General features: G+C 42.3%; 1 protein-coding gene across 1 annotated transcript in view; it reads left to right on the top strand.

The window, feature by feature from the left end:
- Positions 1-16258, top strand: part of CASK (calcium/calmodulin dependent serine protein kinase) — a 286458-nt gene that overhangs the window by 255532 nt on the left and 14668 nt on the right. Inside the window, 4 exon segments of the mRNA XM_040423804.1 lie at positions 13864-13944; positions 14027-14107; positions 14199-14401; positions 15780-15863. Of these exon segments, the coding sequence (XP_040279738.1) occupies positions 13864-13944; positions 14027-14107; positions 14199-14401; positions 15780-15863 (449 nt within the window).

Raw genomic sequence — 16258 nt, 5'->3', positions numbered from 1 at the left:
CTCCTTCTTTGATTGCAGGAAAAGGACCTGTGGTGACGTCACTCCGGTCATCACATGGTCCATCACATGATCTTTTACCATGGTGATGGATCATGTGATGACCAGAGTGACGTCACCACAGGTCCTTTTCCTGCAATCAGCAAAGAAGGAGACAGAAGAGGAGCCGGGCTGCACGAGCAAGTGGATTAAGGTGAGTTAAATAATTTTTGGGGGTTTTTAACCCCTCCAGCACTATTGTACTATGCATTCTGTATTCAGAATGCTATTATTTTCCCTTATAACCATGTTATAAGGGAAAATAATAAAATGATCGGGTCTCAATCCCGATCGTCTCCTACCAACCGTGCGTGAAAATCGCTCCGCACTTGCTTGCGGATGCTTGCGATTTTCACGCAGCCCCATTCACTTCTATGGGGCCTGCGTTGCGTGGAAATCGCACAATATAGAGCATGCTGCGATTTTACACAACGCAGAAGTGATGCGTGAAAATCAACGCTCATGTGCACAGCCCCATAGAAATGAATGGGTCCGGATTCAGTGCGGGTGCAATGCGTTCACCTCACGCATTGCACCCGAGTGGAATACTCGCCCGTGTGAAAGGGGCCTAAGTCTTCTGAAATAATGACCCCTAAATCCCTTTCCTCAGATATTGAGGTTAGGACTGTATCACTGATTTTATATTCTGCTCTTGGGTTTTTTACGCCCCAGGTGCATTATCTTGCACTTATCAACATTAAATTTTAGTTGCCAGATTTATGACCATTCCTATTGACCCATTGACTAGTTTTCCTAAATCCTTTTTCATTTGGTGTATCCCTCCAGGAACATTAACCCTGTTACAAATCTTTGTGTCATTAGCAAAAAGACACACCTTACCATCGAGGCCTTCTGCAATTTCACTGATAAAGATATTAAACAATATGGGTCCCAGAACAGATCCCTGAGGTACCCCACTGGTAACAAGACCATTGTCTGAATATACTCCATTGACTACAACCCTCTGTTGTCTGTCCCTCAGCCACTGCCTAATCCATTCAACAATATGGGAGTCCAAGCTCAAAGACTGCAATTTATTGATAAGCCGCCTATGTGGGACAGTATCAAAAGCCTTACTAAAGTCTAGATAAGCGATGTCTACTGCACCTCTGCCATCTATTATTTTAGTCACCCAATCAAAAAAAATCAATAAGATTAGTTTGACATGATCTCCCTGAAGTAAACCCATGCTGTTTTTCTTCTTTCAGTCCATGGGATTTTAGATGTTCCACAATCCTTTCCTTAAGTACGGTTTCCATTAATTTCCCCACTATTGATGTCAGGCTTACTGGCCTATAGTTGCCCGATTCCTCCCTACTACCTTTCTTGTGAATAGGCACAATATTTGCTCATTTCCAATCTTCTGGGACGACTCCTGTTACCAGTGATTGGTTAAATAAATCTGTTAATGGTTTTGCTAGTTCACCGCTAAGCTCTTTTAAAAGCTTTGGGTGTATCCCATCAGGCCCCTGTGACTTATTTGTATTAATTTTAGACAGCTGACTTAGAACCTCTTCCTCTGTAAAGACACATGCATCAAAAGATTCATTAGTCTTCCTTCCTAACTGAGGTCCTTTTTCCTTAATTTTCCTTTGTAAAAACTGAACAGAAGTATTCATTGAGGCAGTCAGCTAGTTCTTCATCTTCTTCCATATACCTTCCGTCTTTTGTTTTTAATTTTGTAATTCCTTGTTTTAGTTTCCTTTTTTCATTTATGTATCTGAAGAATGTCTTATCGCCTTTTTTCACTGACTGAGCTAATTTCTCTTCTGCCTGTGCTTTAGAAGCTCTTATAAGGCCTCTTTCACACGGGCGTTGCGGAAAAATGTGCGGGTGCGTTGCGGGAACACCCGTGATTTTTCCGCGCAAGTGCAAAACATTGTAATGCGTTTTGCACTCGCGTGAGAAAAATCGCGCGTGTTTGGTACCCAAACCCGAACTTCTTCACAGAAGTTCGGGCTTGGGATCGGTGTTCTGTAAATAGTATTATTTTCCCTTATAACATGGTTATAAGGGAAAATAATAGCATTCTGAATACAGAATGCATTGTAAAACAGCGCTGGAGGGGTTAAAAAAAAATAAAAAATCATTTAACTCACCTTAATCCACTTGCTCGCGATGCCCGGCATCTCCGTCTGACTCTTTTACTGTATAGGACCTGTGGAGAGCATTAACTATAGTTTAAGGACCTGGGATGACGTCACTCTGGTCATCACATGGTACGTCACATGATCTTTTACCATGGTGAATCACGTGGTGAGCAAGTGGATTAAGGTGAGTTAAATGATTTTTTTTTTTTTTTTAACCCCTCCAGCGCTGTTTTACTATGCATTCTGTATTCAGAATGCTATTATTTTCCCTTATAACCATGTTATAAGGGAAAATAATAACGTTCGGGTCTCTATCCCGATCGTCTCCTAGCAACTGTGCGTGAAAATCGCACCGCATCCGCACTTGCTTGCGGATGCTTGCGATTTTCACGCAACCCCATTCATTTCTATGGGGCCTGCGTTACGTGAAAAACGCACAAAGAGGAGCATGCTGCGATTTTCACGGCACGCAAAAGTGATGCTTGAAAATCACCGCTCGTGTGCACAGCCCTATAGAAATGAATGGGTCAGTATTCAGTGCGGGTGCAATGCGTTCACCTCCCGCATCGCATCCGCGCGGAATACTCGCTCGTGTGAAAGGGGCCTAACTTGTTTGGCCTCTCTGCCTAATCTTATAAATTATCTTTTTGTTTTTAATGATTTTGGCCACTTCTGCTGAGTACCACAGTGGTCTCTTCCTTTTTTTGCTTTTACTGACAAGCCTAATGCAATTATCTGTTGCCTTCAATAGAGCAACTTTTTAGTCCCATTTCTCCTGGACGCCATTGAAACAGTTCCAATCTGATAGGGACTCGTATACCACTAGTCTAATTTTAGAAAAGTCAGTTTTTCTAAAATATAAAACTTTTGTTTTTGTGTGGTGTGACTCAGTTACTGTACTTATAGTAAACCACACTGACTGGTGATTACTAGATCCCAAGCTTTCCCCTACAATAATGTCAGATACTAAATTCCCATTTGTGAATACTAAATCTAAAATGGCCTCCTTCCGGGTTGGCTCCTCCACTACTTGCTGTAGAGATAATCCCAGTAGGGAATTTAGAATATCTGTACTCCTGGCAGAAGTACCTATTTTGGTTTTCCAGTTTACATCAGGAAGATAAAAGTCTCCCATAATGATAACTTCCCCTTTCAATGTCATTTTAGCTATTTCCTCAACTAGTAGATCATCTAATTCTTTGACTTGGCTAGGTGGTCTATATATCACACGTACACGAGTTACCTTATGCTTATCAAGCTGCAAGGTAACCCAAACTGACTCTAAATTGGTCTCGCTATCTTTCACATACAGGGCCACCCCTCCCCCTTTCTTGCCTTCTCTGTCGTTCCTATATAGAGAGAACCCTGGTATTGTTATATCCCAGTCATTACTCCCAGAATATACTGCCCTACTTTAAGGGCAGCGTATTACAGGGAGGGGTCTGCTCTACAATTAGCCCAAAAAGCACATGATTCTGCTGTATTCAAGAGGGAAGCACTACCCCCACGTTTCCCCAGACACTCTTGCCTGTGTCTCTGCATGTGCAGAAAAGTGTCCGACACCGGTGAGCGGCGCGTAGAGTGTGATTTTATTTTTTTCTTCAGTGCATTACAATGCAGTTTTAAAAGGGGTATTCCTATATTATGGATTTGAGGCTGATGTGTGATTGGTAGGATTTAGTGTTGAGCGAATTTGTGTTTTTAAGTTCGGCTTTCAGGTTATCTAAGAATCCCGTAATGGATTCCCCTACCACGAACTATAACAGAATTCTATGACGCATGCACCACGGAAGCCTATAAGAGGCATTTTGTATTGCATTTCTTCATAATAGAAGTCTGTGGCCAGCATACACTTCTTTTATGATGGAATGCCTCTTACAGGCCATCATAGAATTCCGTTATGGTCCGTTGTAATGGAATTCTTAGACAACCCAAACCTGTGGGCCGAACTTGAAAACACAAGTTCGCTCATCACTAGTAGGATTCTGACATATAGAAATCCCAACATTCGCTGCAGTGTTATTTTGATTTATACTTTACTATTGGTTCCTAACTGCTGTTTTTAGGGAGGCACAAAGTCAAGCCATACTATATATCTAACCAGCCAAGAAAAGCCAGACATGGATGGTAAAATCTTAAGTGGCACTGTGATCAGGCAACCAATTGTACGCTCATGGCATATCAAAGCTGCGAGTTTTGAGCCTAGCAGCTCTTGGGAACTCGTATAATAAATTGAACTATGGCCAGATGCACATCTCCACTGTGTGTTGGAAACAGATCCCGCTGTCCCTTTTAGGAACTGAGTATTTCAAGGGACCACACAATTTTGTCATTACTGTATCTACCTAGTAAATAAGCTTTATTTACTGTAACTGGAATACCCCTTTAATGACATTGCTATAGCAGCTCATTTAATAGTATTGCAAATGCATATTCATGCATTTCAAACAAATTGTACATGTTGTAATTAGAACCAAACCCTGCTTTAGTCTTTCCAGCCACAGCATGTCCTATATTTCATGCACTGCTAACTGTGCAATGTAATTATAGTATATAGCAAGCTCGTGAAAAGCACAAAGGCATTAACCGCCATTAGAAGTAGTAAAACCAAGGATGAGTTTCATTAAAGACAATGGTGCTTGAAAACTGCAGTAGTGCACAGAAAGTGTGTCTTAAGGCAGCATTCGTTTTAATCACAGACTGTAGATGTGTGCGATAAAAAAAAAATGTGCACAAGCCAGTCAGTTTATATATTCATTATATGCAGTCTGGCCATCAAGACCTAAAACACACAAAATACAGTTACAATCCAACATCAAGATGCTGGTCAGGGTTAACATGGCATTGCAAAAAGCTTAAATGCTCATATTAACTCCAGTTATCCCAAGTGGGGTCCCACACAAGTAGTAGTATATATGGATAAGCATCACAACCTGTAACAGGACTTGCACTCTCTGTGACCATCTCAGTGAACATTTTACAATCGTCTTTTTATTTTTTTGGGTGTCTACAGTAAAATATGTTTAAAGAGGTTATCTCCTTTATTTATATTGATGGCCTATCCTCATATCTGATCGGCAGGGGTCCAACTCCCGGCACCCCCACTCATCAGCTGTTTGAAGAGAAGGCCGCGGTCCTATGAGCGTTTCCTTCTCTTCACTGTTTACTTGCTCACTGCTGCAGCAGGGAGCAAGTGTAATTACAATTAAGCCATCCCATTCACCTCTATGGGACGGCTCCTTCCTATTCAAGTGTATGGGAAGGAGCTGTCCCATTGAAGTGAATGGGATGGCTTAGGTGTAGCTACACCTGCTCACCACTGCGGTTGCGATGGTAAGCAGGTAAACAATGAGGAGAAGGCACCACTAGCAGAAATGTGGCCTTCTCTTCAAACAGCTGATCAGCAGGGGTGTTGGACCACCTCCGATCTGATATTGATGACCAATCCTGAGGATATGTGATCAATATAAATAAAGCGGATAACCCCTTTAAAGGAAAAATTTGGTCTGATCTTGGTCAGCCCCTAGATCATGTTCTCACTTCAGGATTTAGGCTTGGATTCCATGCGTACATCCTGGCAGAATACACTGACGTTCCTTCCAGTAATGCAAGTGAATGTTATATTTTATACCCCATTCCCAGGCTCTGGAAAAATCCACAGCCTGTTCATTATGGCAGCAGCATTCACATAAAAAAATACAAATTGCCTTCATTGATTTACAATGGGGTTAATTGATGTGCAGATCCACCAACACATCCATGACAGAAATCAGAGTTTCAGCCTTGGATTATGCCACAAATTCTCGGAAAAATACACCGGTTTTGCTTAAGGCAAATTCAACCCATGTGAACATAGCCTTGCATTCTTTTTTGTGCATAATTAAACTTAAAGGGGGTGTCCTATCTCAGAGTTTCCACAGCAAGCTGGGACCGAGTGCCCGCCCAAGATGGCCTTGCTTATGAAAACAGCAAGGCAGCTGTCCATGTATGATTGCAATTAATTTGGGCTATGCTAACAGTGTAGAACAAGCTACGCTGCTTCTGTAAATCCAGGAAATACGGAACCAGTGGTAGTTACGAAACATTGCAAACCCGCTCATGTGTTTCCATAAGCCAGGCCACCCTTCAAAGAGAGCCCGACACCCTGGAAATGAAGTGCAATCTATGGATGGAGTGTTTTTGCGTAGGAGAAACTGAACAGGTTAATACATGATATTATGGGGAAAGATTCCATATAACTATCAATAGCTGTCAATCACCAAGTAGAAAAGCCCACCGGACTCCTAAGCATAGAAGGAGCAGAGTTTTAAAGGGCATCTATCAGCAGATTTGTACCTATGAGACTGGCTGACCTGTTACATGTGCACTTGGCAGCTGAAGGCATCTGTGTTGGTCCCATGTTTATATGTGCCCGCATTGCTGAGAAAAATGAAGGTTTAATATATACATGAGCAACAGGGGCGTTACCGTTACTCCTAGAGGCTCAACTCTCTCTGTAGCTGTCGCACCCTCTGCACTTTGCCTAGGCCAGGCAGGGTGATGATGTTTTCACTGCCTGGTCCTGTTGGTCCCAGTTAATGGTACAAGTTATAAAAAATAATTATCTTGACCCTGCAGAGGAGGCGGTCTGGGGAGGATCGTATCCTTTGGGAGAGGAGGATAGAGGCTGGTGCCCTGTTTCATCTACCGGTGTACCGGATGACATAATCTCAAGCAGCGCGGTTTCTAAATTTTTACTACTTCATTACCCAGTGTGAACTACCTACCACACTACATCGGAACCAGCAGCGCAAGTAACTGTTGGGACACAGGACTGACTTTTATATTTTATTTTATGGTACAAGTTATGCTGACTGTTTTCCCTATCTGACCAGCTTCTCCTGCTCTATAGCCTGCTGCTGGCAGATGAAATAACATATTCAGTGCTGCACCTCTGCTCTCCTGCCCAATCTTACACTGTGTGTGGAGAGATGTGCAAAATGAGCAGGCAACATCGTGATCCCCAAGAAGTCTTGTGTATGGGTCCTACCACAACTGTACCGCTCAGTGTTGCACTAGTCTTTCCATGATACAGAGCCGTTTAAAAATAAAATAAACTTTAGCATGGATTCACACATGGTCAAATTTTTCACTATGGACAAATCCACCACAAAATCTGTACATATGTCTTAGGGCTGTATTACATTACAAAATATTTATCTGGAGGGAAGTGTTCCTTCCCGGCAATCGCCTGCTTGTTATTGGAGGAGACCACTGCTATTAACTTTAGTGATCTCCTCCACAGTATGGGGAGAAATGATCGCTAATGCCACCTCTCTTCCCCATACTGACTCGTTGTTTGCTGGCAGCGGATTGTGATTAGACAGCACTATCTGCCACCGGCAATCACTTTTAGGGTAACAGTGTATAAAATTTGGAATTGGTGTCAGGCTTGTCTCTCTAGCTGTTTGTTCTTTGTGACTTCAGTATATCTGCACCACTGTGTGTACTTGGGGACGGTCTGGTTCTACTTTATGCAGGAGTGCCATGTTGTAAAGTGAACCTAATATTTTTAAAGCATTTAATGACCAAATATTTTGAGATTTGAGCATCTTTTATGCTGTTTATTTTCTGTATCTTGCATCAGCGCCAGGCGCCACTCCCATTAGTCTATAGACCACCATTCTACAACAAAATAATAATAATGTAATGAGAAACAGTCTTCCTCCAATCATAATGGCAGTTAATTGTCAGTGGGGTCTGTCAGGGTGGAATAATAACAGTACTAGTAAAGTATATCCAGCTCCCCTTTCCTTTCTACCCCCTGGTGCACGGACAGGTGCAGGTCCACCTTGGTTTTCAACGTAAATAGGAGGGAGTCCAGCTCGTAGTAATTCTTTCAAGTCGCTTTGGTCTTTATTTATAATCCTTAAAAATACATCCAGTGAACATCATCTTCCCTCACCCTCTCGTTGACGCGTTTCGAACAATATAGTTCTTATTCGTTACTGGACTCCTTCCTATTTATGTGGAATAATAACCGCTCTCTGGGAGAGATTTATCAAAACTGATGTAAAGAAAAACCGACTGCAGTGGTTTTTAGACAGCAGTGTGAAACTAGCCTTAGTTGCCCATAGTAACCTTTCAGAATCCATCTATTTTCTAAAGGAGATCTGAACATGAAAGGTGGAAGCTGATTGGTTGCTGATTGGTAGAAACTAAGCCAGTATTCCTTTACACCACTTTTGATAAATCTACCCCTGTGTGTATTTTAGATATTGCTCGTGATATTTTCCAATTCCTCATTGCTAATGGGTGCAACCCGTTGACCTGAAGCATTAAAAAGTACTGATTATCAGGTCCAAGCTGCCTGAACCAAGGACAATGTGAAATCCCTCCAGGCTCCCTCATGATAGAGCTATTTCTAGGGCTAATGCACACAGCCGTGCACGTATTGCAGCCCGCAAACAGCGGGTCCGCAATATGCGGGCACTGGCTGTATGCACTCTGCATCACCGATGCGGACCCATTCAAGCCACCTGGAAGTTCGGAGCGGAACAGAGGAACGGAAGCACCACTGAGTGCTTCCGTGGGGCTTCTGTGCGTGCCTCTGCACCGCAAAAAAGTAGTGCCTGCACTACTTTTTTGCTGTGCGGACGGACCACAGACTCATTCAAGTAGAATAGGTCTGGATCCGTCTGCAATTTTTGGTCCCCAATGCACAGAACGGCTGTCTGCATGAGCCCTTACCCTGAAATCTTGTGGTCTTTCAAAGAAAAGTGTTTCAAAGAAAAATAAAAAATGAGCTGGAAAAGCGCATGTAGGTCCGTTGTTTGGCTTCTCTCTGCCCTGCTCGGCTTCATTGACATGACTTGCCCTACGTATATGAGTATAGAGAGAGACTAGCAGGATGCGGAGAAGCTGCATATTGACTTACCTTCCCCTTTTCCAGCATGTTTTTAAACTAGGTTTTCTCTGAAACACCACCGCATTTCAGAGCAAAACACTCATGAGGGAGCCTGGCCACATTTCATATTGCCCGCGTTTCAGGCAGCGCAGCTTCACCAATCGGTTCCCTTTAGAGGAACACCGAGGAAAGCAGATTCACTTCGCTCTTTGAACCTCACAATAAGGCCCTGCAATCAAAATAACAGTGCAAAAAGTTATACTCCGAGTGTCTTCAAGGCGGTGCTTCACTTTAGCAACATCACTAACCTAAAAGGAACATAACTTTTTGTTAATATGACCGATGCATCCTTCGTTACAATTGCTTAGTAGTCACCCATCTGATATACCTAATGTATGTAACATTAAGCAGCTGAGTGAAATATATTATTGAAAAGTAATAGTTTTAGCTTCACTTTTCCTGTGTAGTCTGTTTTGTTATGCACCATATGTAGTATTTTTTTTATTGCAGAACAGTGTTTTCTCTGGGAAAAAAAAAAGTCCATATCCTCTTCAAATAAATATTTTATTGAATGTCACTATTTATTGTGGAAAACAGCTTTTAAAACTTTGCTGAAATACATCTGAAGAATTCACTGTTCTACAAATAAATATCCTGTAAATAGCATGACTTTATTTTAATTTTTTTGCAAGAATCATTGCATGTGAAAAGTTGAAACTTTACACACAATTTAAAAGCATGTAAACAATTGAGCTTGTTTTATACGTTAGTTATTTAAAGTTTTTTGTTTGTTTTTTTTTTTTCAAATAAAGCTGTTTAGCTATTTAATGAAAAAATACAGAACTTTAATCCATTCCATAAGTCCTCCTCAATGTTGCTAGCAATGTGAACAGTCGATGCTTTCATTCTGGTTGCCCTGGTTATGACCAAAAACAGGCTTTTTATTATAAATCTTTTTAAGTGTTTCCTTATTCTTAGTGGAAATAATGCAGCAAATGCTAAAAATGGCAACAAAAAAAAACGACTCACCTCCTTAATTCCCCAGCGATCAAGAACAGATGCTTTGGCGATTCCCCCAGTCTGTGTTTCCAAGCTGTCAGCATTTTGGCACATAACTTCTGCATACAGTGTCACAGCCTCGGTGTTGTGCGAGTGACACGTTGCCGTGCATGACTGTTGCCAGCGGCAACGCGTTGATGTCTGCTTGGATGTGCTTTTGTCCCCTTCTCCTGGTTCCTCCCCTCTGTGGTGCTTGAGGGGTTAACTTCCTGGCTGGGTGTAGTCACTAGGGTTTTATCTCCTGTGGCTCCCTGGCTGGGGTCAGTTGTACTTCAGCTGTCGTTTGCGCTGGAGCTCTGCTGCAGTCCAGAGTGTTTCATCTGCCCAGTCCCTTAGGGCCACCTAGTGGGACATCGATGTCTTTCTTATGTCTCCTCCATTTTCCCTACCTTACCTGTTATGTTTGGTGAGGGTATATGTTCTGGGGTTGTTGTACGTCTAGTTGTTGCTCTGTGATTGCTGTATTGTGTCCGGCATGGATGCTAGATGTTCCCCTGTTTGTCTGTTGTGTCCTCCGGAAAGGGGTCTCATGGTTTCCCGGAGGGGTAAACCAAATTTCAAGTCTGTGAGCTGTTGCTGGTTTGCTGGTTCCTGTGTGTCAGTACGTACTGCATCCGTTTGGTGTTTGGATCGCAGGGAGTTTGGGAGGCTTTGAGGGGTGGGAGTGTCACGGACTCGGTGTTGTGCGAGTGAGGCTACTTTCACACTTGCGGCAGAGAGATCCGGCAAGCAGTTCCGTCGCCGGAACTGCCTGCCGGATCAGGCAAAATGTATGCTAACTGATGGCATTATAAGACTGATCAGGATCCTGATCAGTCTTAAAAATGCCTGATCAGTCGAAAAAATGCATTGAAATGCCGGATCCGTCTTTCCGGTGTCATCCGGCAAAAACGGATCCGGCATTTATTTTTTCACCTTTTTTTCAGTCTGCGCATGCGCATACCGGAAGGACGGATCCGGCATTCCGGTATTCTGAATGCCGGATCCGGCACTAATACATTCCTATGGGAAAAAATGCCTGATCCGGCATTCAGGCAAGTCTTCAGTTTTTTTAGCCGGAGATAAAACCGTAGCATGCTGCGGTTTTCTCTTTTGCCTGATCAGTCAAAACGACTGAACTGAAGACATCCTGATGCAAACTGAACGGATTACTCTCCATTCAGAATGCATGGGGACATACCTGATCAGTTCTTTTCCGGTATAGAGCCCCTGTGACGGAACTCTATGCCGGAAAAGAACAACGCAAGTGTGAAAGTAGCCTGACACGTTGCCGTGCATGCTTGTATGTGCTTTTTCTCCTGGTTCCTCCACTGTCTGGTGCTTGAGGGGTTAACTTCCTGACTGGGTGTGGTCACTAGGGTTTTATCTCCGGTGGCTCCCTGGCTGGGGTCAGTTGTATTTCAGCTGTCGTTTGTGCAGGAGATCTGCTGCAGTCCAGGGTGTTCCATCTGCCCAGTCCTTTAGGGCCACCTAGTAGGACATCGATGTCTCTAGCGATGTCTTTCGTATGTCTCCTCCATTTTCCCTACCTTACCTGTTATGTTTGGTGTGGGTATATGTTCTGGGGTTGTTGTACGTCTAGTTGTTCCGTGTCTGGTCAGTTGGTGTTTTATGTCCAGCATGGATGCTAGATGTTCCCCTGTTTGTCTGTTGTGTCCTCCAAAGGGGGCTCCATGGTTTCCCGGAGGGGTGAACCAAAAGTCAAGTCTGTGAGCTGTTGCTGGAATACTGGTTCCTGTGTGTCAGTACGTACTGCATCCGTTTGGTGTTTGGATTGCAGTAAGTTTGTATGGGTTTCAGTTTACCTTGGTGTGGTCTTCTGTTGTGCCGTCCAGCAGCTGCAGCAGGTAAGTTACCATGCCTTCCTGGTTCTTGGTTTAGTGGTTATCCCTACCACTGGATACTTGCCTGCCGTTCCATTTCTTGGCTTTTCTCTGCAACTAGGCCAGTTGAGACTCCTGTCCTTCCATGTCTTGGAAGAACAGGTCGTCTCTCTCCTATGTGAGGGATTATTACATACAGTCGGGGGACTTTTTGGTCACGTGCCATTTTATTGGCATTGCTGATTGGCAGGGTATTGATGAGTTGAGTGATTTTATAAATGGTTATTTTATAATGTTTGCAGCACTTTTTTTGCCCCAAGAACTAGACGGCGCTTTTAGGGGCTGTCTGACAGTTTTCAAACCCTTTAGGGAGGCAGGCAGGCTTATAAAAGAGAGAAAAAATGCAGCAGAACCAGTCTGGTCCCTTTCAGACCTGTGATAGCATCATATCCATAGTTTACATGACTGCTTAGCCAGTCACTGGTCTAAGCAGTTGCCTGTGCATGAACAGAACATGACCGCTAAGGCCAGTGATTGGCTGAGCAGTCATGTGGATGATGGGATGTGATGTCATTACTTCTGGTCCAGTTGAGACCAGGAGCCCCAGGCACCAGGACCACGCGCTGGAACTGAAGAACCTTTAGCAGGGAGTTAAAGATGTCTTCTGGGCTTAACCTAAAGTCCTGGCATCTTCTGTCCTGTGTAGGAAAGATCATTTCATCAGTACTTACCCTGCCAGTGCTGCTATTCAGACTGGAGTTGGGCAATTCCATTTTGGTCCTGATAGGATGTGTTCCTGAACCTTCCTGTTCAGCTGCATATACTGTATATGCGGGGATGGCGGCGCAACAGACAGGTAAGCACTGACCAAATGATCTTTGTTACACAGGACCAGGATTTTATAAGTAAAAAAGTTTGGAGTAACTCTTAAGCTTTTTTTTTTATGCCTGTCTACTCCCTTGAGAATTGTAAAAAACCGTTGAGCAACCCCTTTAAGTAATAATTTCTGCTGAATTCTAACCTTGTCACTTACTACCATGAAACCCCTGTGAGAGAAGCCAAATTGCAATAAAAAATAAGAGGGTCTATATACATAGGCTATAAGGTCATTGAGAATATTTCACATAGAAATCTGTTGTAGATCATGGCTGGTGTTCTGGAGAGGTTTCGCTGTACTTTATATCCTGATATCCTTTATTAAGTTTGTAAAACCTAGTACAAGCACTATCGTGGTTCAAGGCAAATATTCAGGCGTTATGCGTGTCTTTGGATGTAGCCACGTCAACCAGAATGAACACCTCCTCTGATTCATTGCAAGCTGCATTCACAAATCTAAGAAATTCAGATCTGAAAAAAGGTGCACAGTTGTATGAAGTTTCTCCCAAAATATCTTAACTGCTTTATTTATAACTCCATGAAATGTGGTTTAGTTTAAAAAAAAAAAACAACAGTTTTTATCCCATTTCCCAAAGCTAATAAGAGGTTAAAGGAGGGCACTGGTCCTGCTTGTTACCTCTGTTTATGCTGCTGTTCCTCAAAGTAATATTGTACTAGACATATCTACATCCTGCAGCTTTTAGTGGCGAATGTAGCTGACCCCATGGTGAGAGACCAAGGCCAATTGGCCAATGTGGTCTGCACAACATGCTAAAAAAATAGAAAATTGTGCAAAGGAGATTAACCAATAGTCTGCAGTAGTAATAGTATACATTTGTATGGCCATAGGTGCTATAGACAAAAACAAGTGAACAATGTAAATATAGCCACCGCAATTGTTGTACTGACAGGTTTCCTGCTCCAACTGCCATGTTATATTTCTTGCATGAAAAAAAGGTACCACATTAAATTCTATCAGATCTGTCATGGAGGATTGGAGAAATATTGCACTGATCCCTTTAAATGTCTTTACTGGCATGCTCTTAATGTTGACAAGAGATTAATTTGCAGTTTCCTTATTTTTTTCCCTTAGTCTTTGACCAACTAGATCTGGTTACTTATGAAGAGGTGGTGAAACTACCAGCTTTCAAAAGGAAAACACTAGTCCTCCTAGGTAACTGTTTACCGTGTGCTTATGTATGTCCTTTATGATGCAAACTGTGCACATATGCATACATATTATTCTTATTTCATAGGTGCACATGGCGTTGGCAGACGACACATAAAGAACACACTAATAACTAAACATCCTGACAGATTTGCTTACCCTATCCCACGTAAGTTCAGTTCAGAACTCTACAGAATTGATACCGGTGTCTTCACAGATTAGGGAATGTTCCTGACCATCTTTTATGCTCCATATTTTAGACACAACCAGACCTCCAAAGAAAGATGAAGAAAATGGAAAAAATTACTTCTTTGTATCCCACGACCAAATGATGCAAGATATCTCAAACAATGAATATCTGGAATATGGCAGCCATGAGGATGCTATGTATGGGACAAAACTGGAAACAATACGAAAGATCCATGAACAGGGACTTATTGCAATACTTGATGTAGAACCTCAGGTAATTACACTAAATCGATAGAAACACGCATGTGCCAGGTCTGATGAAAAAAGTACCAAAGTTTACAGCATTGATCATCTTTTCGATTGCTAAAGTTTTAGGCAATTAGAATTTATGTATAGGAGAATTAGACAAAATTATGTTATTCTCTTCTAGTATAGGGACAGAAAACCAGAATTGGCAATTCTGGCATATGCTGGACACCTCTGGTGCTCCACAGATTCTGTGGACTATAATGGGTTCCATCATGTTTCCGGCATGGTTTCCAGACAAAATACAGCAGCATGCAGCAGTATTTTATCCTTTTTTTTTTGCCTGAGTCTGCATGTGAGAACCTAGCCTTACAGGGCCCATCTACACTAGATACGTTTTCTGTAAACCATGTGGGGTCCTGGCAGCAAGTGTTGAATTTTTCTGAAATGCCACCAAAGGACAATGAAGAATTTGACTGTCTGTACTATGCATAGATATACCAGGTCCTCCAAAGTCATTTTTAATCCAGCATTTCCTAACTTAGAAACATAGAATGTGTCGGCAGATAAGAACCATTTGGCCCATCTAGTCTGCCCAATATACTGAATACTATGGATAGCCCCTGGCCCTATCTTATATGAAGGATGGCCTTATGCCTATCCCATGCATGCTTAAACTCCTCCACTGTATTTGCAGCTACCACTTCTGCAGGAAGGCTATTCCATGCATCCACTACTCTCTCAGTAAAGTAATACTTCTGATATTACTTTTAAACCTTTGCCCCTCTAATTTAAAACTATGTCCTCTTGTAGCAGTTTTTCTTTTAAATATTCTTTCCTCTTTTACCTTGTTGATTCCCTTTATGTATTTAAAAGTTTCTTTCATAACCCCTCTGTCTCGTCTTTCTTCCAAGCTTGGTGTTTGAAAAGTTTTGTTTTCTAAGCAGGATAATCTCTAAGTTTCAAATGGCAGTTCCTTTCCCTTGGTTTGTTAACTGAGACAGTGGGGTAGATTTATCAAGACTGCCATACTCCTATGCCAGTCTTGATGTCCCTGCACCTAATTTATTCACAAAATCCTGGTGACAGGTTCCCTTTAATAAATTAGGCGCATCTCTGCCCTGCCATGGGCAGGTACTGAAGTCTAGACTTCAGCTATAACTTCCACCACTTTTTCATGAAAGTTGTAGTAAATGTGGCTGGCAGCGTGAAGCCCACCCTGCCCCCTCTACTCAGCACTTCGGAAAACCTCAGAGAAGCTCAAAAAGTCACAATTTACTGCACAAATATGACGCGCACCATAATTTGCGCAAAAAAAAACATTAGAACATGTTCCCCCGAATCTTGATATTGCAGCGACTGTACATTTTATTCTGTAAATACTAAGGTCTCCTTCATATTTGTAGGCTCTAAAAGTCCTGAGAACAGCAGAATTTGCTCCTTTTGTGGTCTTCATTGCTGCACCTACTATTACCCCAAGCATCACAGAGGTAAGTTACTTACTATGGTTGCTAACTGCAGTAATCCTTTTCTAGGAGTGGTTGTTTGAATGTAACATTTCCTGGTACAATTTGGGATTGATCCTGACATTTATATGGAATAAATCTATAGGCTTTAAATGACACAGTATCTGCCGAGAGTATCTTTTTTTGTAAAGAACTACTTGGGATGCAGTTGCTTAAGGCTGGGCCTATGATTGATGTATACATTGTGAGATTCTCCTGCCATCTACTCCAAACCTAAAGCTTAAAACAGTATGTGAACCGAGTCTTTAGTTTGGTTTGTGATTGACCTATTTTTTTAAGTGTGTAAGCAACACCGAAACCATACAATAAATACACAGGAGATTTGTCTGCACGGTCAGTGTGCAGGATGTTCTGCATGT

This window comes from Bufo bufo, chromosome 3, assembly GCF_905171765.1.
Source record: "Bufo bufo chromosome 3, aBufBuf1.1, whole genome shotgun sequence".
Taxonomy (NCBI): domain Eukaryota; kingdom Metazoa; phylum Chordata; class Amphibia; order Anura; family Bufonidae; genus Bufo; species Bufo bufo.
This window is presented reverse-complemented; position numbering and strand designations above follow the sequence as displayed.